At 34.0% G+C, this 27,882-nt stretch overlaps 1 protein-coding gene across 1 annotated transcript; it reads left to right on the forward strand.

The window, feature by feature from the left end:
• Positions 1 to 22,556: 22,556 nt before the first annotated feature.
• LOC110688724 lies at positions 22,557 to 27,603 on the forward strand. The gene is made up of 4 exons (XM_021865484.1): positions 22,557 to 23,405; positions 23,559 to 23,662; positions 25,541 to 25,868; positions 27,048 to 27,603. The coding sequence occupies exons 1-4, from the start codon at positions 22,837 to 22,839 to the stop codon at positions 27,364 to 27,366; spliced, it is 1,320 nt and encodes a 439-aa protein (XP_021721176.1). The 5' UTR covers positions 22,557 to 22,836; the 3' UTR covers positions 27,367 to 27,603.
• The last annotated feature ends 279 nt before the right edge of the window (positions 27,604 to 27,882 follow it).

The following is a 27,882-nucleotide window of genomic DNA, read 5'->3' on the forward strand; positions in this document are numbered from 1 at the left end:
AGGAATCTGTGAGGATGTTTATCAAGAATCTCCAAGAGAAGTATTCAAAGCACTTAAAATATCAACATAATTTGAATACTTTCAAAGCTGTTTATGACATCAAAATTGAAATCGAAGATGACCTCGTAAAGGAAAAAGCTACTAACAATAGTAACCACGGTGGCTGTAAAGGAAAGAAGAACGACAATCCTTCTTCTTCCGAAAACGCCCACTCTAGTAACGGTGTCTTAGCCATGGACAATCAAGGATATAAAAAGAAACCCAGGAGAGAATTCACACCCTTTGGAATGACCTACGATGCTGCTTTTGACCGTCTCTACGATCGAGGATAAATCAAATCTATTTGCCCTACCGAGGATCCAACGCCAGAAAATCAATCTTCGAGATGGAATCCCAACTCCTATTGCAAGTACCATCAAGGAAACGGTCATACCACTGATAAATGCTACAGGTTTCAAAATCTCATTCAAGATCTCATAGAAGCAAACAAGATCCCATTGCCTCTAGCTAGCGAGAAGACTAGGTGATGATGAAGCAAACAACACAAGACAAGAGGCGAGCTTCAACGACAAGATTTCATGACCTTTTTTTCCTTTTTTTCCCCTCCCCCAATAAGTCTAGCATAGTCACCTTTCTTTTCCCTTGAATTTAATTTTGTAGATTATTTCTTTTTCCCCTTTTAATAAAATGAGCATTTATTTCCTAGCATATGATCATTGCGTTACATTGCATTAAAAAAAATCCATGTCATACTAAGCACAAGGTATTCCAATGATTTGAGGTACCCCTTGTAGCCACATCATATTACCTTTCACCCTTCAAATATACAATTCTTTTTTTGATAAACCACTTTGAGCCTCGTCTAACGATAGACCTTTCTTCTTCAACCCATATCTACCTAACCTTGGGAAGGGATGATGTGTTACTTATGCAATTTCAAAAGCTTGAGTGATTTCAAAAGATCAAAATAAATAAAATAAGCAAAAAATAAATAAAAGTGTACAAAAAGGGCAAGTGTTCCAATTGTCTTTGATATGAACATGTCTTTGATATGAACATGTCTCAGATTGCGTTTCTTAACGAGTGCTCGGTACCGTGCCTGAGAAACATGAATGCCAAGTGAGTGATAGACCGCATGATCGGGATTGCCCACACTTATAAAAAAAATGCTAAAGCAAAAAAGAGAAAAGAGAGGTAAAAAAAAAAGAGTAGAAAGCCTCAAGCATACAAATATAAAGATTAAAAAGCAAGGTTGCACACCTTGGGGGCTTATCGAGGGCCTTGAGCCTTTTATCCCCTTCTTCTATAACCTTTACCTTAACCACGTTATTACCCTTAAAAATACCTTTTTGAGGTATACACATACTTGTGCGAGGTTCGGCTAGAGCTACGTTCGGCCTGATTCCTAACGGATACGTTGGCAACCTCACATCGAGGTGCGACCATAATAAACATGCATTCATATTTACATTCACAATTGATCATATCAAGGGATACCCTATGCTCATCCTTATTCACTTAGATCTAGACTTGGGGGCTTGATCCTTAAATTATTAGCTTACCTAACCTAAGAGTCACCATCATTTGACTCTTCTTGAAATAATATCTTTTTCCACACACTTATCCCCTGCGGCCTAACTTTAGAATCACTTTCACACACATCACAGATACATGACCAAATAGTCCTTCCCTTAGGAACCCTTTGTCATGAAATCTTAACACAACGCTGAAGCATGCCTTGTCATGTCAATATCGCTCATCAATCATAATTGTCATCGCATCACGAAGTATGAAGTGCTTAGCCTCCGTGCCTAAGTTACCCAAATACTTTCATCATTGAGTCAACCATTGAGATAGCCTAGGATGGATTAATCCTTGCACCTTGATAGATAGTATCAAACAACAATTGACTAAGCTCATTCAACATGCATTCAAAAACTTCGATTCCTTTTTCGCGTCTTTCTTTTTCGGGAGAAAGTCGATATCCTCCACAAAATTGACGGAAAATTTTTGCTTTTTTGCATTTTCGAGTCGCACGATCACAATACAACGCACACACGGGTCGTGAGTCATAATTGTCATTTCACTTCGAGTCGAGTCAACCTCGAGTCAATCACAGCGAGTCAATTTTATACCTTGAGTCGTGTCAAGTCAATGAGTCAAGGGACATTAAAATTTAGTTCAACCCTAAAATAATTAAAGAGATTAGAAAAGTCCTATAGTCAAAGATAAATACAGGTGCATCCCAGCGCCAGCAAGAGCAGAATAGGGAAGACCCTACTCCAGCGCTAGACGATAACATCTAGCGTCTGGAAACATATTTCAGCGCCTGGCGCTAGATCCCAGCGTCTGGCGATAGAGAAAAATCGCGGCGCCAGAGATATTTCAACAGCGACAGAGCCCAAAGTCTCTCAGAACAACAATTTCGGGTTCCTTAGTACGCCGGTTAGCCCCTATAGCAATTTGACATGATTAAGTAGTCGATTTGATTACAACCGCAAATAAGTGATTGACCTGACGAAAGATCGTCTCACTTAGCTTAAAGCGCCTAAACATTGGCTCATCACAAAGGCACCGACATACTGGTTCAGAAGCACCGACATACAGGTTCACAATTTAAAGCGCCTACATACTGGTTTACAAGCAGTAGAAGCGTCGACGCACCGGCTAAAGCAAAGTTTAAGCGAGTCTAAGGATCGACAAGCGTTGGTCTACGGTAGTTTTCTTCGGAATATTATCGCAAAAATTGAGGATGACTTCAAGAGAGGTTATTTTTAGACAGCATTCGCTAAGATTGTGGAGGTTGTCACCAAGATTTGAGAAGATAGCACGAGATGGGCGGTCTTCGACGGGCATTCGCTAAGATTGTGGAGGTTGTCACCGAGATTTGAGAAGATAGTACGAGATGGGCGGTCTTCGACAGCATTCGCTAAGATTGTGGAGGTTGTCGCCAAAATTTGAGAAGGACAGTTTGTGATGAGGCGGTCTTCGACGACTTTTGCTACGATTGGAAATGTTGTCACTATGATTAAAGAAAAGGCTCGAGATGTAGCAACATTGATCGACGGCGTTCCCTAGATTGCGGAAGATCATCAAAACAAGCAGCAAGACGGCGTTCCCTAGATTGTGGAAGGTTATCACGACAAATACAACAGCAAAAACAACAACAAATCGGTTACTTTCAAAGACGTGTGCTCGATAGTGCAAGAAACGCGTTTCTTAACTCTTTTATCTGTTTAACTAACGCTAGTTTGCAGGTATCGGCGTTACAAGAATTATTAAGGATTGCAGAACGTTCTGATCATTCTCCATCCCTATCGCTACTTTGAATTTTGTTTTCAAAACTTGCGTTTCTCCAAACTCAGTAAAAGTGGGGGCTTCTGTAGACACCCAAATGTGTATCCCCAAAACCAAACCCAGTGATGAATACCTTTCACGTCATTTTATTATCGAACAAAGAAAAAGTGTGAAAAGTCTAGTGATGAGGATGTTTTTATTAAGATATCACTTCTTTCTGTTTTTGAAAATATTTCTTTTCTTACCCTATTTATGAAAAACGTGCATTCCAATTTAGTTTGGTTCATTATATGGGTCCAATAATAGTGTAGTTGGATGGGGCTTGAAAAGACCTTTCCAACGATATATTATAAGCCCAATTCCGATGAATAATTAGGAAGTTATGGCCAAAATACTAAACTGGGCTCAAACCGGATTTTACCTACGACCCAATCATCATGTGGAGGGTCCAAAGGTTTAATCCTATTCCTAAAATAATTAGGATTAATTATAAGCTTCTATAAGTTTCTACAAGATCTTAATTATCCTTTTTGAAAAGATAAAATCAAAGAATTTAAGTTAAATAAAAACTTTCCTTTTTTAAAAACTTTCCTTTTTCTTAAATCCTAATTCTATTCGAATTTAAAGATGCTCAAAGACAGTCAGATATTATTTTTGTTCTTCATAATCTTTATCAAAATTTTATATGGTTGGATAGATCTTGAAATTATCTTTCCAATGATATATTATAATATTAAATCCGAGCTATAACGAAAAAGATATGAATGAGATACAAAACTCTATTCAAAACTGACACCGTCTTACTATTTCGGCCATATCTTTTTATCTACAAAGTATTTTAATCTTATTTTAATTGGGTTGGAAAATATACTTTAAGAGCTTTCCAACAAAATATTATATGCCTTATTTGGACTTCTGGATAAAAAGATATGATAAAAACAAAATCCGTAAAAACAGCTGTCCATCGAGTTCTATTTCGATTCGAAATCGGATTCTCTTCTTATTCTTCGACCCTCTTTTTTCTCTATAAATAGAAGTCATATATCTCCTTTTTAAATCACCAATTCTTATCAAGAATCTCTTGATTTCTCTATCTCTATCTCTCTCTTTTCTAAACTAGCCTTTTTACAAACAAAATTCCTCATACATTAGCAATAGACACACCTAGCCAAGTTCGAAGTTGCCTTCGCCCTAGACGTGAAAGGTTTGATATTTCTGAGGGTTTGGTCCCAAATCTCTCTTTCAATTATTTAATTTAATTGTTTGATTTTATATTTTCCTTGAAGTTACTAACATGTGTATTTTGTTATTAGAAAAAGATACGAGGCATCCAAGTAAGTGCTTTAATTGTTTACATTGTTATTATGATATAGAAATCATGTCTAGGTTGTTGTTATGATTCTTAGCGTCATGTTAGGGTGTTTTGATATTCCTAGTATCATGCTTAGGGTAATTTCTATTATCAAATATGACAATTGTGTTTCCTGCGATGCTTCATATTTTCTTTCCTAATAACATGTTAGTATCATGTTAGGGTTAAAGCTTTGATCTTTATTTCTTAGTGACATGCTAGGGTTTTTTTTATTAATCTTGTTAGTATCATGCCTAGGATCTTGCTATTATCATGCTTTAGCATGATTATTTTAATTATAATAGTTATTATTTTGATTATTATAATTATTTATGATTATTATTATGTTGCTTTATATTTATTGTTATTGCTTGATCATCTCTTTTATGCATGTTTAAAGGGAATTTGTACTTGTAATCACGCTTAATAAGATAATTAATAATCTTGTTTAGGGATAATTTGATTATAATTCAAGTGATCGTCAATAATAGATTTATTTGTGCATTATATTCAACCAACATAGATAAACAGGTTTAGGGTTAACCTATTGATTGCATGTTAGTCAGAAAGCGCACATGAATACGATTAGAATAAAGTAGAGACCTATTATTAGGGCAGGTTCAATCTCTTTTAGGTTGTATTTGTACCTTCATCCCTGAACTACCAGTCATGGTTCAAGACCTATTGGAGTTAACAATCTCTTGGATCGTTAAGGGGTGTAAGCTTCACCTCGTGAACGGTTTACAAGTTCCTAAAACTTGTTGGCGACTCTTTTGCTCTATCTTCTTTCCCTTTGGACGCCACCGTACTTAAGTGTGCGATCATAGTGGGGTTCAAGTTTGGGGTAATGCTTGAAATATTCCCTACAGGATCCATTACATGATGCACTATACATTTCTGGAGCTTTAGTTATGACATTGTAAGTGTTGGTATCACTTGCATTTCTACGTTGTGCCGCAGCATAGCACCTAACCCATAGGTTCACATCTTTGTTTATTCTACCCCAACGACCTTTCATAGCTCTCAAGGTTCTGCGTCGGATAGTGGAAGAATTGTCTTCCCTAGCTTGCTCATACAACTTATATATGGATTTCCACATCATAGCCAAACTCTGATCAGTTGCTGTCTCCGGATCTTCAATCGCACATTCTATCTAAGCTGAGACAAGTGCGTCGTCTTCTTGTGCACCCCACATTGCATTTGACGTGGTGGATTTTCTATCTTGCGGATCTTCACCATCAATGTCATCATCATCATTTTCATCATCATCGACATTTCTTTCTGTCGGAGGAGTTTTGTTACTACTTCCATCTTCCCCGGGAGTTGTTGGACTATTCTCCACTTGGTTTCCAACGTGTTGAGACATTGGGAACATTAAACCAAAAATTTTTTTTTTGGTGAATTTGATTCATGAATTGTTGTTGGAATTGGTTAGGAAACTATTGTTGGAATTGGTTAGGAAACTGATGATTAAGATTTATTATTGGTCGGTTAGGAATGTTATAATATAACATTCTTTGAACATTTGGATTAGCAAGACCATTTGGATCAAAGTGGAGATTAGCTTGAAAAATTGGAGAATTGGAATTAATTTGGTAATTTGGGTTTAGGTTATGTGGGGAGTAGAAATTATTTCCTTGATTATTAGGAATATTAGGATCCATAATTAGGACTAATATTGTTTTTTTGGGTTTAGATAATATATAACTTAGCTTTTGTGGGTTAGTAGAGGGATGGTAAAAAATTTAAGTGTGAATAACATAGCCAATATTGGTCTCATTTTATAGGAAAAAAAATATAAATAGGCGTTGGTAATTTTTTTTTGAAAAAAATTCATAGTAGATTTTTTTTTTTTAATTACCGTTGAAAGTTTTTAAAGAGATAAAAATCATTTGAAATTATAAGCTCCAACAACAATAAAATCCATGGCTTCAATTAAATCAACACTACGTTAAGTTGACACATGGCGAAAATCCAGCGGACTACGTCCTTCCTGACGCGCGTCAGAACTTTCTGTCTTTTTTTTTTTACATTAAAACAACAATATGGCAAAAAAATTATATGAAACGCAGCGTTAAAGTTCACGTGGGCCGAGGCAATAGGTGACTTGCCAGAGAGGGCATCCCCATCAAATGGGTTACCCATGAGTCACCTTCTACAATGGTGAGGTAGCTCAAATGGAGGAGATTGAGAGAGAGAGAGAGAGAGTTGTGGGGAGGGTGCTCCCCACCGTTGTGGCTGCTCTAATAGATTCCAACTTTTGGGACCCCAAGAAATTTGAGGTTGGGTTGTTGTGGCCTAATGGCCCGCGTCGTCTTTGTTATTATTAGATTACTACACATTGGCCTTATTTGGTAAATACCTTTTAGCTTATTGAAGCCTTTTAGAGGTTTGACCAATTGAAAGAATAAGTTAATTTGATTATTTGGTAAATAGCTTATTGAGAGAGCTACAAAATTTTAAATTAGCTTATTGAACATTTAACTTTTTGGTTATAGCGTCAAAGGAAACCGGTATTGATTAACAAATATTTACTTAAAACTTTTAGACAATCAACTAGTCAAACCAGCTACTACAACTAATTAGTCAAACTAGTTAATAGAACCAGCTATAGTCATCAATTACTAGTTTATTAACAATCAATTTATTATCGATATATCATACTTGACTGGCTTTAATATCAACTTGATTCGTCCATATGTAGGCCACACCTACACGACCCTCACCTTTTGGGGTCCTATAAGTACCCAACTCACATACTAAAATTACTAAACAATTTCTCCCTCCGTTCTAAAATAATTGACATGTTGAATATATTTTTTTTACTATTAATATATTAACTTTGACTATACTTTTTTTATTAACATAATAACGACACACATTTTGTTATAAAATATGTTGTTAGATAGGTATTGATACAAAGTTTCATGTTATATCTTTTTCATATTTTTCATTAATAATAACATAGTACTTAGGTAAAAATAAGGTCAAAGTAGTATCTAAGCATATGTATGTGCAAAGTTTGACTGTGTTAAATATTGTGGGACAGATAAAATATCATAAAATGCACTCAATAAAAACTTTACCTTCTACTGAATTAAAGGAAAAAAATCATTTTATAATACCGACATTGCCCAATATACTTTTATAATCCCAATTTTCGATGATTTTGTAATAATCCCAACTTTTCCCTACGTATTCTTCTAACAATTACGAACTTGTTAACAACGAACCTATAATTATACGTTATCTAACATGTGTCAGGTGGTGATTGGTAAAAAAAATAAAAAATGAATAATTAGAAATAATAATCCCAACTTTAATGCTATCTCAATAATCCCAACTTTGGATTATTCTGGAATAATCCAAACTTTGGGGGCGATTGATTGTCTTCAATCCCTAACCGGTCAACAAAAGTCAATGATTTATTATATCAGGTCAAGTGACATGTGTCAAGTCCTGATTTGTCCAAAAAAATTAAATAAATAAAAAACTAAAATCACAAAATCGCCCACCTTAACACCAGCCCACGGCCCTACCTTAACACCCACCCGCTACCCAGCCAGATCGCCGCCAAATCTGTGCTGGCCGACTGCCCCTTTTTCGTCCGCCACCTTCCTCACCTGCCATTCCCCCATTCAACCACAAAGCAAAATCCTCCCCTAGTAACAAAAACCCCAAAACGCCCTTTCCCCCACCTCAAAACCCTAACTAATAAGGTATTCGGTGCTTGGAGAAGGGTGTTTAGGGGTTTTTGGGAGTTGGGGAGAGTTTTAAAGGGAGTTTCAAGTGGCGGTGGTTGGCGGGAGTTACGTTTTAAGGGAGATTGGCGGCGGATCGGAAAAGGAGGGGAGAAGGTGGGTCGTATCAATGACGTTCGTTCGGGGGAGGGGAAACTGGCGCAAGGGGAAGGGGGAGAACAGTAGCCGCTGGTGGTAAGGTTTTGGTGGCCAGATCTGGGGTTTGGCTGGTGATCTTTTTTTAATAATTTTGTTTGTGTAGGGAATATTTCAAGCATTACCCCAAACTTGAACCCCGCTGTGATCATACATTTAAGCATGGTGGCGTCCAAAGGGAAGGAAGCTAGAGCAAAAGAGCTTCCAACGAGTTTTAGGAACTTGTAAACCGTTCACAGGGTGAAGGTTACACCCCTTAACGATCCAAGAGATCGTTAACTCCAATAGGTCTGGAACCAAGACTGGAATTTCGGGGATGAAGGTACAAATCCAATCTAAAAGAGAAAGAGCCTGCAATATGCCTCTACTTTATTCTGATCGTATTCATGTGCGCTTTCTGACTAACATGCAATCAATAGGTTTACCCTAAACCTGTTTAATCTATGTTGGTTGAATTTTAATGCACAAACAAAACTATTATTGGCGATCACTTGAATTATAATCATATTAACCCTAAACAAGATTATTAATTATCTTATTAAGCGTGATTACAAGTACCAATTCCCTTTAAACATGCATAAAAGGCGTGATCAAGCAATAACAATATAATATCGAGCAACATAATAATAATCATAATCCTAATAATTATAATAATAATAATAATAATAATAATAATAATAATAATAATAATAATAATAATAATCATGTTAAAGAATAATATTAATAGCAAGATCCTAGGCATGATACTAACAAGATTAATAACAAACCCTAGCAAGTCACTAAACATATAAAAATCAAAGCTTTAGCCCTAACATGATACTAACATGAATATTAAGAAAGAGAAATAGAAGCATCACAGGAATCATAATAAGTATATTTGATATTATAACCTTTTCCCTAAACATGATACTAGCAATCATTGTTGTTATTCAAAACATCAAACATCCTAACATGATACTAGGAATCAAAATAGCAACCTAAACATGATTTCTATATCGTGATATCAATGCAAACAGTTAAAGCACTTACTTGGATGCCTCGTATCTCTTTCTAATAACAAAATACACACGTTAGTAACTTCAAGGAAAATAATAAACAAACAATTAAATTAACTAATTGAAAGAGAGATTTGGGACCAAACCCTCAGAAATTAAACCTTTCACGTTTCAGGCGAAGGCAACTTTGAACTTGGCTAGGTGCGTCTAGATCTTGTGAATGCGGAATTTTGTTTGAGAAAAGCTAGTTTAGAAAAGAGAGAAAGAGTATCAAGAGTTTCTTGATGAGAGTTGGTGAGGATTAGATGAGAAGAATTGATGATTGAAAATTGATTGAAAACGGAGGTTTTAAGAGGCTATTTATAGAGAAAATCAGCCGGATATGATAAAAAACAAATCAGAGTTTCGAAAAGAATAAAACACGACGTTGTCGCCAAACACGCGCCTGTCGCCAGGCGACAGATGTGTCGTACGGCGCTGCAATCAGTTTTCCACGCGTTTTCTTATTTTGATAAAATTTAAGCGTACGAGAGGGTAAAATTGTATTTTCCTTAAAAACACTTCCTTTATTCTAATTAAAACTCCTAAAAGTCAATTTATCAATGCTAATCAAATTAGGATTCAAAAGAACCTTCTAGAAGATTTTAGATGACTATAATCAATCCTAATCGCATTAGGAATGATAAATCAATAATAGGCCCTCCTCTAGATCAATGGGCCGCATATAAAGATCAAACCGGGCCCAGTTTAGTAATTTGGCCATAACTTTCTCATTGTTCATCGGAATTGGGCTTATAATATATCGTTAAAGATCAAACCCGACCCAACTACACTATTATTGGACCCTTTCCGCCATGGATAAAAACAAACTGGATTAGCTGTTTTCACAAAATAGGTTTTTAAAAACAGAGAGAAAGAGAAGAACTAAAAGTAACCGCAACACTAGACTTTCCACACTTTCACTTCATTCGATTATGCCTTGACATGGAAGGTACTCATCATTGGGTTTGATTTTGGGGAGACACAAATGGGTGTCTACAGTTTGTTTTTTATTTTTTTTGCTTTAAATTTTTTTTAACCAATTAACTTGTGTGACGTGTCACTTTTTCAAAAAAAAAATATATGTAACCCATATAATCGATCATCGGTTTTTGGGATTGACGAAAAAGAAGAACCCCCAAAGTTCGGTTTATTCTACAATAATCCAAAATTAGGATTATTCTAGCAAAATTCATGAAAGTTGGGATTATTATTTCTATTTTTTTCTAAAAAATCAATAGATAAAAAGGAAAAAAAAAACCCAACATTCAAGCTACTAGCTCACAACCAAAGCCACGCTCTTCCTTGTCGTACTACCATAAACATCCCCCCCACCCTAGCCCTTACCACGCCCTACACCGCCCCTCAACCTTCCCCATTCCCAAAACAACTCATAACCAAACCCTTATCCTCAAAACACCCACCCTCAAAACCACGCTTAACCAAAACCCCCACGCCTAAAACCCAGATGTCCTCTCCCCACCACCTCAAAAACTACCTGTATCTCAAACCCCAACTCCCGAAACTGATGAGTGCCCACTTATTTGATGAGTTTTAAGGTTATTTTTTCCGTCATTTTATGGCTTTCTTCGTTAATAAATGCTTAGTTTTATTCATTTTTCTCTTTAGTTTCCTTATTATTTCTTATTTTGTGTTTTGTTTACTTTTGTGGATTTTCTAGTTTTTTTCCCTTTTATTTATTCCTTTCATTTGGTTGTGGTTTAAGGCAAAGCTCGAGACTCATCATGATGATCCTCCAAGTTGGAAGAAGCCTTTTGGTGCAAAACATTAGCTCATGAAAGCTAATGGAACAATTGATGGCTAACTACAAGGCTAAGTGGTTGCGTTGCATGCTACGCTCACATGAAAATGTGATGTTGTTGAACCCACCATCAACTCCATTATTTGAATCTGACATACCTAATGTTGATCATGAAGAGCGCACAATCAACATGAAGCTCGATCGCACCGAAGAAAAGTCCCCTACTCTAGTAGTGCGGACGCGTAAGAAAACTCTGTCGCGACACGACAGCCACCGCCGCGCCACGGCAGGCATAGCTGCGACACGACAACCTTCGTCGCAACACGACAATCTTCGCCGTGACATGTCAATCCTCTGGCTGCGAGGGAGCGCTCCTCTAGGACCTGTTTCCATACCCTGATTATCACGAGCGCGCTAGCCCAAGTGAGGGCGCACCCGGCTTCATTTATTTCGAGATATTTTCTTTACTTCCTTTGAATTATAAATAGCTTATCTTCTTATTTTTTTAAGTAATTCATTAAGAAATTTTATATTGGAATTCTTATCTTAGTCCTTCTCTAGTTTTAGGGTTAGTTTAGGAGTAAATTTAGAGAGAGAAAGTGAGATATTTCAATGGTGATTTGAGAGATTGAAGATTCAAGGTGACAATTGTATTGAAGATCTCCATAACAATTAATGAGGATTTCTAACTTTATCTCATTTTATTGCTTTCTTTAAGTTTATGTTTGTTTGATTTGGTTTTGATGATTGATTCTTGATTAATATAGTTGATCTTTAAAATTTGTTGATGCTTGATTTCTTTCACTTGCTTCTTTGATTTGATGACGATTCTTGAGTAGTTGTTTGCTAGGGTTGGGTAAAACATGTATGGTCGATGGATTGAGATTGATTTGGGAATTTGAGTAGTCCTTGCATTGTGTTGTAATTAAATTGATTATTAGAGGTTTTCATGTTGTCTACCTAGTTTGATTGAAGTAGTTAACCATGATGCTAAACTTGATTGCATGATTGAATTAATTAACATGACCACTTGATATTAGTTTGATCATAATACGTTGAAATTTCGATTATGTTTCTTCTTATTATTTAGAACTAGAGAAATGTAGGTTAAAGAGTATGAGGACGATTAATTAAATACTCCTAGTAATTGCTCCTACTAATTGTCTTTATATTGCTTGCATTGCTTGATTCCCTAATTAGCTTGATTATCATTAATGCATGTTGATCCCCATTCCCTAGTGTTTCATTTGTTTTTTTTTTGTTTTGTTAGTTGGTTATTAGTATTGGTTACTGTATCTTTTATCTTTGGTTTCGATCTAGCTTAGGCGTTGATTGAAAGAAATTGAACATAACCGTTCCTAGTTGTTCGGCCCTTGACTTACCTCTATACTTGTATTTTGGTTTGTTAAGTGATTATATATATTGTTTGGCTTTGGGGAGGATTAGTCAACGACCTAGTTTTCCCTACGTTAGAAACCACCTTCCCTACCCTCGAAACCAGCCAAAGCCTAAACCCCCCACTTTCTTAATCACTCTTCCATGTACCAAAAAACCCAAATAAAATGGGGTGAGGGGAAGGGAAGGAGGTCGAAAGTGTGGGGTCAGGGATCAGTGGGGATGGTTCGGGGCTGGGGTTGGCCAGCTGAGGAAAGGGGTAGCCACGTTTGTGGCTGGTGGTTTTTTTGTTTTTGTTTTTTTAATTTTTTCTGGATTCAATTAACATGTAACATGTGGCAAATAATTTGTTTTTAAAAATTCAACCTTTTCTCCAGGTTATCGATATTCGAGATTTAAGAAAGAAAACACAGGTGAAAGTTAGGATTGTTGTAGATTAAGCAAAAGTAGGGATTATTAAATGTAAATTGGACACATTCGGGATAATGGTTAAATGTATTTATTCTAAAATGAGTAGACTTTATTAGCGTAGTAGCAAGTTTCCTTGAATTACACCCGAATGTAATTGATTTTATTAATTGTGCGAATGATAAGAGACTCTTCAAAACCATACGTCCCTAATCAAGTTCCCTATGACATGGTTATTGTGTGGGTCGGGTCAAGGTCATTGTGGGTCGATTGTGAGTCGGGCCAAAGTTGGTTGCATTTTATTGGGTCGATAGCGGGTCAGGCTAATGCGGGTCGTGGATCAATTGCGGCTTGATAATGGAAAAGCTAATTAATTATTAATTTAGATAAATATTGGACAAAACCATTGTTAGTGTTTTTTTTTTTATTTTTTTTTTTGAAGACGAACAAAACTTTTGTTAAATACTACCTTCCATTTTTTTAGTTGACACGTTTTGACTTTAACACATTGACACACTCCCCTTTGACCGTATTTTTTGGTTTATATATAATGAAAAATATTTTCATATGGGATCTTGTTAGATTCGTCATGATATATATTTTCAAAATATCAAATTTTCATAATTTTTGCTTATCGGTAATTAAAGATAAGAACGGTTGAAATTGTGCATTTACAAACGTGACTAAAAACTTATCAACTAAAAAGAAAAATATGAAGTATATATTAATACGAAAATATTTATATAATTTTTATACATCTATTTTCTTTATGTATTAAATTAAATACACTCTGGCCTATATCGACCCTATCCAATAAAAGTCATGTCTATTAAAGACCCTATCTATTAAGGAACATTAGCTTAACCCAAATCCTATTATCATTTGGATACCAATAAACATACCCAATAACCAGGTGGTTTTATAAAAAAAAAAAAAAAAAAACAAATTGTAACACCACCTCACACGCTACAGAACCAGAACCTTTCATTCTGTTTTGTGCATCGTGATAATTTTTGGATTACTACCAATACAAGAATTGGGAATTACAAATTTCATTTTATCAAAATCCTAGAATTGAGTTAGGAATAACGTAGGTGTCTAGTTTGTCTAGAAGCATTTGGGGGGTAGCAAAGTTGGAATACGTAAATGTGGTTTAGAGAAGTTGATCTAACAGACAAGACGCTTCCAACGCGGTGACCTCACTTAGTGATGGAATGAGGAATACTATGCTACATTATTGTGAGTTGGTTTAGGTTACGTAGCGTTTTGGTTGGAAGGCTTTAAATAACTTATTGTAGGTTGCACGAATTCATGTTAGTCAACCTTTGGTAATTGCTATATACGAGTATTATGGTATTATTTCGATGGAGTTGGTCGATGTATCTTGCTTCTATCTTCATTTTGATGATTCGTTTGACTACATTGTTCACTTTGTCAATTTGTTACGATACATTTATATATAAGCAAAACTAGTCTCAATAGCATCAATTATAAAATGATCGAGGTTAGCTAGGTCGTATAATTTTGAAATTAGCAGTTAGAATAGCACAACTTTTACAATGGGTTTAGCATATGTCTTATATATTTATAGGGTTGATTTTGTCTTGCAAAACCTGATGTTGTTATGGCTACTAGCCAAAGATGGTGTTAATGCGTAATTTTGTTAAGTAAATACTAGTAGATTATTTTTAAAATGTATTTAGCTAAGTAAATTTTTATGTAGTCTTCCAAGTAGAAGTTCACTATTAATGGATCTTAAGGAACATTTAATCAACCCTATACTACTAGAGACTTCCGTGTAATCAACCCTATAGCAAGAGTTATATACTCTATATATACAGAATAGGCAAGATTACCTAGAGAGTTATATACTACTCCCTCCGTCTCTAAATTAAAAATTTATTTCTCTTTATTATGTGAGTAATAAATATAAGAAATAGACTTTTAATAAAGAGACGGAGGGAGTACTTTACAAAGTACAATAGCGAGACTTTCGTGTTTGGTTATTCCAAGGGGTATTCATATTTAAGACTTTTTTTTACGAATTATTTTATATATGAATGACTTTTACCTTCTGTCTTTGGCAAGCAACTAACTGGAGTATGATTCATTTTATCAATCCTTCGATCCCACAATGGCTTTATTTCATGTTTTGTACCCGAAAAAAGCAAATCTAATGGCCTTTATTGATTTCATAATGAACTTATAATTGTTATGTCGAATTTATTGTCACCCATTAGATTTATCCGCTAAGGATAATTCAAATGCAAAGGTACCGTTTATAAATTAATCATTTCAAATTTTATACAATTAATTTAAAGTAGTAATCATACAATTGAATCATTAGGACCGTGAATGTGGGAGGAAAAGGAAGTAATATTCTCTCCAAGCATTTAAATTCTCACTTCACAAACTCTGATCTGATTCAAATAAACATAACTTTATGATTTGTGTAAACTTCTTTTTCACGGAATAAAGATACGGATTTATGTCTATTGTGTAATTTAATGAAGTAGGGATCAATAGATGGGTCACTTATGTATGATGCATACCCCAAAAAAAAAAAAGGAAACAATATCATTGAGTAAGTTCATACACAAATTCATATATGTCTTTGGCCAGCCATCATGGAGGATTATTACGTTAGTGTTATAGGAGTTACTCGGTCAGTTTTATAGGAGTTACTCGGTCAGTTTTATAGAGGTTACTCGGTCAGCATTAAATAGATTACTCAGTCAGTATTATCGGAGTTATTTTGTTCAATTACAAGCAATCACATAGTGTAATCAGCCGCACAAAAAGCATACTGTAATTATTATAGTTATAAATTAAGAAAGTAAAGAATGCAAAAATTATAGAGTATGCAACACTTGAGTGAAAGATATAACCAATATTAAAGTTACATACAACAAAATAATACAAGTATTATGCTTTCGAAAAACAAAAAAATATGTTTGTAAAAAAATAATAAAAAATAAATTATGAGTATTATATAGAATTCTTTCAAAACTTCTATATAATAGTGCTTCAAAAAAAAAAAAAAAAACTTCTATATAATAAACAAATAATAAAACTCCAATTATTTACTATATTTCCTTTATTCCAGTACAATTTTTTATTTTTTATTTCTCATGCAAAATTCCACCATATTTTAAATAAATATTTCTTCTCTCTCAAAAGTTAAAGACCCATACTATCACTGAATTAATTAAAAAGTTCATATTTCACTATCTCGCTCCCATCACATCTAACATTTTATTAATATAACAATTAATAACCACATTTTCAAATGCCACCTAAAATTATACAAATTATATCTTAATAAAGAGGTAAATTAAATTGGGAAAGGGAGGGGGGGGGGGGTTGGGACTGGGGATGGGGGGTAGTGGGGGGGGGGAGGGGTGTTTTACTATGCTTAGCTTAGGGTTTCAAATGTGTTAAAAGTACATATTTATAACACATAGGAAAATTTGATAATTACCACATACTATAATTCACGTTTTAGTAATAACCACGCACCAATAAAATTTTTATTTTAATTATGTTTATTTTACCATGCACCAAATATTGTTCAAAACCTTAAATTTTACCACCATTTTGCCCAAACTTCCTTGCATAATGTCATTCCATTCATTTTTTTTAATTTTCTCTCTATTCTTGTTTAATGATGACCATAATAACGTTAATCATAACATGAATTTCATGAAATTTAAGTTAATTTCTCCTAATTCCTTACTATAATCAAATTCCCAATTTGATTCAAAACCCTAATTTCATTTTCAAAATCCCCAATTTAATTTTCTAAAACATAAAACAATATTACATACCTTTTTCCTCAATTGCTTTCATGTATTGAATCTAGGAGACTTGATTTTTAAAAATCTTATTTTTGTTTTCTCTTTTCGATTTTAAGTGTTAACCTAAGTTTGAGATAGAGTCATGAATAAAGAAGGAAAAATAGTGAGAATAAGGAAAAAAGAACATGGAAAAGTAAGGGGCGGGCCCAAAGTGTCTTCATGCAAGCTGATTTGGGCAAAGAGGTAGTAATATTAATGTTTTAAAAAACTGTTGGTGGTAAAATAAAAAAAGAAAAAAAAATGTTGGAGGTATTAATTACACGTGAATTATAATAGGTGGTAATTATCAAATTTTCCTAACATACATAATTTCTACATTTCTTAAATTTTACTCACTTTTCATTTTTGTCTATTTTTCTTGAGTTAACACAATTTTTCTATATTTTATATGACAACCTTTTATTAATATTTGTTTATCAACTACAACCCACTTTGTTGGGCGCAATTCTATTAAATTAATTAATTTCTTATCCATATGTCTCTCATTTTAAAACTATGGCCTTGTTCACTTCATTAAAAAAATAGTACTCCCTTTTTTTTTTAAGTGCCCCATACCCTTGGGCACATAGTTTTAGGAAAAAGAAAAAAAATAATATATGAATGGGTATGGTTAGGAATCAAAAAAAAATTGAAAAATAAGAGAGAAGAGAAAAATATGAATGAGGATTGCTAAGAGTAATGTGAAGGGGAGAAAATATTACATGAAATGATAGTGTGGTTAAACAAAGTAGAGAGAGATAATATATAATCTGAGTGAGATTTTCACTTTTGGTAATAGACTAATAGGGCAATTTAAAAAAAGGCCATTTTCGAAAAGCAGGGTGCTTAAGAAAAACAGATGAAGTAAAATAATTTTAATTCTTTAAAATTGTTGCACTTCAGTAAAAAGTTAAGTTCAATAATAATAATTTTAAAAAAGAAATATAATAGCGAATCTGTAAAATAATTTCGGTTTAGTAAATTTAAGGTTTTTTGGCTTTTACCACCAAGAAAAACACGAAATTGTTTTTTACTAACAAACTTTTAAAAGTTTTATTTAACACTAACTAAAAAACAAAAAATTGTTTTTCACCACTAGATGTCAAAGGAACCGTTAAATTTAATAGTTTTTTTAAAAAAATTATCAATATTCATGCAAAAATCATATTATTTAGAGGTTTCGGGGGTCAATTTGGCCCTTTGGGTTCGATTTGAGGTTAGAATTGACTAAAAATTATCGAAAAATGTCTCGTTTTATGTGGGATACGCAAACTGAGGTATTTTTTGGGCAAAATGAGATATTTACAATAAATTTTAGTCAATTTTGACCTCAAGTCGAATCTAAAGGTCCAAATTGACCCCACAAACATTAATGAACACGTGTTTTGACACGAAAATTGAAGTTTTATTTTTTTAATTCCATTAGATTTAACGGTTATTTTGAAAGCAGGTGGTAAAAAATAATTTTTAGATTTTTAGTTGGTGGTAAAATTAAACTTTTAATAAAAAAAAGTTGTGTTTTTTTGTTGTTGGTAAAAGTTTACAAAAAAAAAAAAAATCTCTTAATTTAGTTTAATTTAAGTAAAAATAATTTAAATTCATCAATAAAATTTTTTGTTCACTAGATTTGATTTCAGTTCAGCAACAATGATGAAGTAAACTGAAAGTAGTCACATGTATAGACTTCACTTTTATTTATTTTGGGTTTTGTTAGGTACCATAATTGAGTAGTAGAAAAGCAGAGGGAGAATAAGGATTTTATTGAGATAGGAAACATATATTGTGATATGATATTATGAGAATAATATCATTTGAGATATTATTGTGAAAAGATATACGTGAGATATTGTGAATAGATTTAGATAGTTAATATATTTATTGTGGAGAAAACAGTTTAGCCTTTGCATTGATATTGATCACAAATATATACTCAATACAATCGGAAACCTAACTTGTCTAAAACTCCTAACAAGATAAACTTAACATAAATACAATATTAACAAATATAACCAAAGTGATACTAATATTCCCCCTCAAGTTGGAGCATGCAAATTGCGAATGCCCAACTTGCGCAATAGAATACAAAACTGCTAACGTCCAAGAGCCTTGGTGAGAATATCTGCCAACTGATGACCTGTCGAAACATATAAGGTAGAAATATTACCGTTTATCAACTCATCACGAACAAAATGACAATCTACCTCTATATGCTTCGTACGTTCATGAAAATGCAGGATTCTTAGCTATATGCAAAGCCGACTGACTATCACAAAACAGCTGCATAGGCTTCGAATGGTAAACACTAAGAACAAACAACAACTAGGATGTGGCCACATTAGGCTGTATTTGGCTTCAGCCGAGGATGTGGCCACATTAGGCTGTTTCTTAGTCTTCAAAGAAACAGGGGAACAACCTAAGAAAATAAAATAACCTGACAAGGAACGCCGAGTCAACGGGCACGCTGCCCAATCACTATCACAAAACGATGTCAAGCGTAAATCCTTCGTAGGTCACAAAAAAATACCTTGTATCGGACTACCCTTAAGATAGCGCAAGACACGAATGGCCGCATCCCAATGAGAAACATCTGGGACACTCAAATTTTTTTCCAAAACATGCACTGAGTAACTCAACTCTGGTCGAGTGACCGACAAATAGACCAACCGGCCAACCAAATGACGATATTGTTCCGGTTGAGCAAACGGCTCACTAGAAGCATGTGCAAGACGATGATACTGCTCCATCAGAGTGTCAATGGGTTTACAACACAACATTCCCGCCTCTGTCAAAATATCGAGAGCATACTTTCGTTGAGAAAGAAAGATGCCCTCCGGACTCCAAGCAACCTCAATGCCAAAGAAATACTTATGCAAACCCAAATCCTTCATATAGAAACATTTGCATAAATAGGCTTTGAACCTAACAATGGCATCATGAGAGGATCCTGCAATCAAGTCATCGACACACACAAGAACATGCAAAGAGACACTTGTACATAAATAAATAGGGAGTAATTAGCATATGAGTTTTTAAACCCAAAAGCTCGCAGAGCACTAGACAACTTTGAGAACCATTGTCTCAGGGCGTTTTAAGCCATATAAAGACTTCTGCAACCTGCAAACTTTTCCAGGTATCGGAGTACCGTACCCTGGAGGAAACTGCATACATATACACTTCTTCATCCAAATCACCATGAAGAAAAGCATTATGGACATCCATCTGATGTAACTCTCAATTCAAAGATACAACAACAACTAAAAAAATACGTACCGTACCCATCTTTGCAACAAGAGCAATCGTCTCATTATAACAAACACCTTCAACCTTTCGGTTGCCATGAACAACCAAACGAGCCTTGAGACGTTCCACCTTCGATTTGTGGGCGTACTTGATTTTGTACACATAACCACTACCAATAGTTCTCTTGTCGAGAGAAAGATCCTCAATGGTCCATGTGCCATTACGCTCTAGAGCGTCAATCTTATCTTGCATCGCCGCCTTACGCCAACCAACGTCTTTAACCGCCTCTTTAAATGAAGATGGTTCCTTTCCCTTAGTGATCGTCGCCAATAAACACCCGTGTCTCATATAAAAACGATTATATTCAACATGACAAGCTATAAAGAAAGATTTACCTAAGGAATGTTATTGAGGAGGGATGACATTTGAAGTAGAGGGGTCTATATTATCAGTAATGATAGTATGAGTAACATAATTCCGATGCCACGAAGGAGGCCATTTTTCACGGTGACCACGACCCAAATTATCCGATGAACTCCCCCTCAAATGTTCCGGTGAGATTTCAATATTTCTATTAATATTCTTGCTCTAAAATAACCCGTGGTTGCGCCTTAACATCAAGACCCGGAAATAATGGGGCGCCACCGTCATAAAACTGCACTGGCTACCGGACAGTCGCTGACTGGGACGTCGACTGCCCAGCAGTGGTGGCGGACTAGTACTGCCCAGCCAGACCAGGCTGGGTAATTTTGTGAAATATTGTAAAAGATATTAGAGTATATTGTGGTGTATCTTAGGAAGTTCATCTTTAGAGTATATTTGGTCTTGCCCACCAAATATACCTAGGTTATATATATTATATGTGGCGTTCATATTGAAGGAGAATTACAGAGAATTATTATTGAGACAATATTTAACACAATTATATATTGAGCCAAAAACGAATTAAAAATGTATAATCTGGAATAAATGTATAAATTGGGAAAATAAACGTTAAAAGATTAGAAATTGTGAAACAAAAATGTTTTAAGTAAAGAAAGAAGAAAAATAATAATAGTAATAATAATAATGTAATACCCACTTCACCATCCATGAATCCATGATCCATGACCTTAATTAACAACAAACAAATAGAACAAATAAAGTACGGAGTACTACGGGGCTGTTCTCATTAACTGAACTCAGCTGAACTGAACTGAACTGAATTGAGCTGAACTGAACTGAAATGAATACTTTATAAGAGAAGGAAATAAGGAGCTGAACTGAACTGAACTGAGCTGAACTGAATTTCAACGTAAGAGAACAAGCCCTACGTATTCTAAATGGTTTAATAATAAAATTACAAGCATATTTGGATATAATTAATCATTTTTTGTTTTAAATCATGTAAACTTTTTTGTACTACGTATACAAACTCTCAGTCTTAATCATTTAGTTTAACACCTGATAAGGTGAAAGCATATAATTTTAACTTATATAATCTAATTTATATTGAAACATAACTTATAATTTACGCTATGTTTGGATAGAGAGAAATGAAGAGAAAGGAATGAAGAGAAAGGAAGAGATGAGAAATGGAGGGAAACATCTCCCTTGTTTTGATATCTAATGTAAGGAGGGAAGGGGATAGAATTCAAGGGATCCATTTTCCTTTTACTTTTGATATAACAAATCCCTCCATTATTGGAGAGATTTGGTTGGAAAATGGAAGGTCTCCTTCTCCCTACCCCCACCTCCTTTCCCTTCCCTCCCCTCCCCTCTTTTTCCTTTCCTTTCCTTTCCCTTCACTATTGTTATCCTTAGTATACTTCTCAAAACATAATTTCACTTTAGTATAGTTATTTTTGTCAAAAACACATCCAAATTTATTAAAGCCAAATTTACGTGAATAAGTCAAAGTAAGGTCTTGTTCACTTCACCTTATTTTTGCTAAATTGAATTATTTTACTGAATTGAAATTATTTTTGTTGAAATTAAATTATTTTTACTAAACTGAAATTAATTTTACTGAACTAAAATTAATTTTGCTGAATTGAAATTATTTTTTTTACTGATTATCTATTATATTTCTTCTTTACGTTTACTTTAGTGAACTGAAATTATTTTTGCTAAACTGAACTCATTTTTACTGAACTGGAATTAATTTTACTGAATTTAAATTATTTTTACTGAATATTTTTTTTAAAGTAAAGTGAACAAGGCCTAAATTAAACATAAAACAGAATGAGAAATAAAGTTTTCTTAGTACGCAGTAGATTTTTTTGATATTGATTTATTTATTGTATATGTTTTTTTTTAAAGACCATGAGATCATAATTTATTAAAATAATGGATAAAGAGACATTGGAATCCATTAGCTAAACGACTTCTCAAACCAAAGAAGCCAAAAATAAAAGACCCACCACTATAATCTATAACAAACCTCTTCAATTCCCTCCCATTTTTTAATTTCTTATATCACCCCCTCTTCCCCTTCTTTCTTCGATCCCATTTTACACAGACATAATTACACCAAAATCCACTCCAATATGCACATGACATGATCACCTTCTCATTCTTCTAAAATCTCCCACCCTTCTTCTTCTCTTCTCATTCTCTTCTTTATTTCCTTCTTCTCATGACAACTTTGTTGGGCCTCATCTTCATGGGTATTCTCACTTTCATCCCTCCTGAATCAGCCACCAACGCTGCCCGTACCAATAAGCCGAAGCCGAAACCAGGCCGTAAACACAAACACCATCACAAAGAAGAGAATAAGAAGCAACAAACTCCAGTAAAACAATCAACAATCCCGAAACCAAAACAACCTTCGTCATGGGACCAGATCAAGAACCTTCTTACTTGCAAGCAAGTAGAAGGTTCTAGAGTTCATGACCCTTCTAAAGGTACTAGTAGTGCCATATCCTCTTGTGGGTCTATGTGTAGTTTCCGTGACGTAGTTCATGGAAACACTAGGGTTGTTCACCGGTCCGATAACTCGTCCCCCGAAAGTAGCTCGTTGGGTCAAGAGGCTCGGCTCCTGCACCGGGGTAAGACTGGTGCAGGGTCCATGTCGAGCCGGTCTTTATCGGGTTCGGTTAGATCGGGTTCAAGTGTGACAACTACGCATTCCTTATCGTCTAGAGGGATGCCATTGAGGAAGTTGTCCGGGTGTTATGAGTGCCATATGATTGTTGATCCTAGCAGGTTTGTTATTTATATAATCTATTATTAGTAATGAAGTCGGGTTTAATTAAATTACGACGAACAATAAAAAACGAAGGAAGTACCAACATAAATTTAATTATGTTAGTCGTACTAGTTGAGTTGGTAAAATTATTAATGAAATTGAATTATCAGGTACCCAATAATTCCAAGGACAACTGTATGTGCATGCCCACACTGTGGAGAAGTTTTTCCAAAAATTGAAAGCTTGGAGCATCACCAAGCTGTTAGGCATGCAGGTATTTAATTTTTATGTTGTTTAATATGGAATATTCAGTAAAAATAAATTAAATCCGTAACAATAAAGTTACTATATAGGTATTAAAAAATATTGGATTTTTTTTTTTTTTGACGAGAAAAAAAAAAAAAATTGGATTTTTAAGTACTCATATTAAAATTTATAAATAACTTTCGGAGACAGATAAATATATAAGGTCGGTCCAAGAATCAAGTATGTATGCCAATTTTTTCGCCGGATATTTTGTAATATAAGTATAATAATAATCATAATCACCCATAAGGTCGTAGAATTAAATTGTAGAAATAAGTGTAAGTCGACATATTAATGGAGCTTGGTCGTTGGGCACTTAAGATTCAAATTTTAATTTTGGAAATGAATGAGATGTCAGAGCTTTAAAGAAGTAAGGTACTTTTATCAAAAACTAATTCAATGGCCTACCAAAAATAACACTGAAAGCAAAAACAATTTACTGTATTTTAGGAACATAAAGCAGAAATGTAGTATAAGTAGAAAAGCTGGTTGTTGAATAGTGATTTTTAAAAGGTCTTTTTAACTTTGATTGGCCAATTAGTAGTTTTATCCATTTGTGCCATGCTAATACTACTAGTGTATGGTAACTGATTTTTTACAGTCAAATAAAACAGTCAAAAGTTTTGTGATAATTATGTCTCATAAAACTTCTACTTGTTTGTAGCTCGAGTTCACCATCTACACCACTAAAGAAGACAAACTTTGTTTATTTGATGTGGCTTTTTAGGTAGTTTAATATATTTAGCTGTCTAGTACTCTGTAATGGATCATACTAATCTAGATAAGATGTTACACTAGTAGACTCAATGACATAATCGTTAATGATATCAAGTTTAGTTTTTCTTTTTGGGTTCGAGTTTTGAAAATGCAACAGCAATAATACATTCGTTAAATGTTATGTGTAATCCCAAAGTTGCATATCACATCTAAAGGAGGTAGTACATAGATTTGGAAAGACCATGCCCATTAGAAATATCATTTGACTCCAATTCGAATTAATTAAAACCTTGTAGTTAAATAAGGTTTGAATATTTTATGTTGACCAAAAGAGAAGTAGTGAGATTATAAAATCAAGGGGGTGGTGGGAGAATTAACGAGTTTAATAATTTCACCAAGATGCTAAATGTTTAATTATGTGAGATTTTTTTTGTTTTTCTATTGAATAAATTAATTATGTGAGTTTTTTTGGACCACCTATGCGCAATTTAATTCAAATAAGGAATTAAATGATGAGAGTAAACAAAAAGGCCCACCGACAACAAATAAAAACCCAAAAAATCGATTTTGATTACAAGATGTGAAAACTTTAGATTACACAATTAAAGCATTAGTTCAATGTGGTACAAGCTCAATAAATGTCATATACTTATTTGTTATCAAACTAGCTAATTACTTTGTCGCATTATTCATTTCATTGGTTCATTAGCTAATCAATCATTTAAATTACTTATATTAAACTGATATACAACGAGTAAATTTTAAATTATCCGATATATAAAGTGAAAGGGGTTTTGGGTGATAAATTTTACATTTCCAAAATACCCCTCTCAATTTTGTGTCTGTGTGTTTTTTTTAAGCTACAATTCTTAAAAAAACAAAAAAAAAAAAAAAAAAAAAATCTTCCATTGAAAAGAAAAAAAAAAAGAGAGAGAATCGAGCGTGATATATTCACATACACGAAATTTCATGTGTTGCTTAGCTTGTGTGAATAATGCAATGACATAAGCAATGTCACTAAAAATTTAAAGTGGGATGAAAAAAGAATTAAAGAGATGAATATTAAAATTATTATTGTTGTTATTATTGTTAGTTTTTGTTTGTAAAAGTTTGTTGTTATGGTGGATAGTGTCGGAGCTAGGTCCTGAGGATTCGGGCAGAAACATAGTGGAGATAATATTCAAGTCGAGTTGGCTAAAAAAGGACAGTCCAATGTGCAAGATCGAACGGATATTGAAGGTTCAAAACACACAAAGAACGATCCAACGGTTCGAAGATTGTAGGGATGCAGTGAAATTAAGAGCAAATAACAACACAAAGAAGAACCCAAGATGCGCTGCAGATGGGAATGAACTACTAAGATTCCATTGTACTGCTCTTACTTGTTCGCTTGGCGCACGTGGTTCTTCTAACCTTTGTGGTTCTGTCCCTGGTTGCGGCGTTTGTACCATCATTAGGTAATTTTCTTACTCTTAATAAAATTGATTTTTATGCTATATTTTAATTTTTATGTGTATATAACTGTGATTTATTAATATTTTTAATTGCTGATTTTGTGTAAAAGTTTTTGTGTTGTAATTAATTAAAATTATATGGATTATAGAGTACTATAGGATTAAAATCAAATAATTAATGTGTTTTAGTTTGTCTAATATGGATAAGCGTTTGCAATAATCTCCTAGAAAACTGTCTTATTACATAAAGATTGATCCTAGCTATGCATATTGCTTCTTCCATGCGAAATCTATCACATACATATTGTGTGTTTTACTTATATAAGAAGTATTTAATTACTCAGGAAGTACTCAAAGTTAAAGGATAGTGTCAAAAGTAGGATCCTCAAAAGTAAACCCCCCTCCCCCCCCTTTTTTTTTGCTATGTGATAACTAAGATAATTATATAGAAAACCTCCTATTTTATTAAGTAAGTTGATATTGGAAATGTGTCAAAGTAACCCCTTTTTTTGGCTATGTGTTAAGTAAGAAAATTTTTTATAGAAAACCTCATTGGGTGTGACAATGTTACTTACTTAAGGAAGTTTACTTGTTAATATAACTTTATAGGACATGAATTCTACTTTCAATAGATATTGAAAATTATGAAAAATTAAAAACCTATGTATCACTAATTCAATATATTATTTGGTGTAGCAAAATGCTGGCAATAAAACATTAAGCTTTGTGAATGTCAGTATAATATTAGCTATAAAGTTTTGATTTTAATGTGAATTATGCTTATGAATAAGCAGTGATTTTTCTACACAATATTAATTGTTATCTGTCTGTTACGATAGTGTATCTTGAATGATTGATGTTTATCTTGTAAAGAGTTTTACGGTGCACAATTTCAGCACTACACTAATAAGATCCGAGTACTAGACGAGTACAAGAACAAAGGACAAACATTTAATTGTGCCAATTAATCTTGCTATCAACCCACTTCCCGTTTACATGAATAGTGTACATCTCAACTTAACTTTTCTTCATTTTTTTTGGCCTTTTCTCTTCAACCTTTTGCAACACACCATCTAAAAACATGCAAATTATGGTCCAATCACAAAATCATACCCCATTATTTTCTCTCTAATTAAATTATTATTGTAATATTAACTTGTTTTATTTGTGGGTGAACATTAGACATGGGTTCCAAGGAAACAAGGGAGTGAGGACAACCGCAAGTAGTGGGAGGGCCCACGATTGCTTAGATTGTACGGATGGACGTAGGGCAATGCTTGTATGCCGAGTAATCGCTGGTAGGGTGAAGCGCAGCGCCAACGACGCGCCGGCCGAAGAGGAAATCATGTCCTTCGAGGGTCCTTCGGGTAACGCCACCTCCTACGACTCGGTTGCCGGTTCCCCTGGAATCTACTCCAACCTTGAAGACTTGGTGGTGACCAACCCCAAGGCAATTCTTCCTTGCTTTGTAGTTATTTATAAAACCCTAACCACAGCCTAGCTAGCTAGCTTATTTGTAATTTTTGCTAACTTGCAAGAAGAAATTAACCGAGTGCTCTGTCACGTGCTGACTAGTTAAATCACAGACGTACTTGTAACCATCTTTATGCATTTTCGTAATTAAATTAAAGTAATTTCCACCTTTAGTTTTTAGTTAATCAAGTTAGAGTTTTTCTTTGTTGTATATATTAATTGTACGTATAATGTATTTAAATTCAATTTTCATTTGTTTTGTTTATTTTTATATCTATATATCCTATGATTAGAGAGTGCTTTAATTGAATTATTTCAGCCTAAATTAATGTGTGTTAATTTTGTCATATTATTTGACAACAATCCAACAACTACAAAATTAGTAGATCTAATTTTGTTAGCTAGCTTTGGATAACTATATCGATCATCAACCTTTAATATTTCACTTATAAATGATATATATAATATATAAACATCATGAAAGATCTACTTACATGGATCAAATCTAAGCTAGCTAATTTAAGTACGTAATTAGCCACGCTAA

The sequence above is a fragment of the Chenopodium quinoa genome, unplaced genomic scaffold (genome assembly GCF_001683475.1).
Source record: "Chenopodium quinoa cultivar QQ74 unplaced genomic scaffold, ASM168347v1, whole genome shotgun sequence".
In the NCBI taxonomy this organism is placed as follows: domain Eukaryota; kingdom Viridiplantae; phylum Streptophyta; class Magnoliopsida; order Caryophyllales; family Amaranthaceae; genus Chenopodium; species Chenopodium quinoa.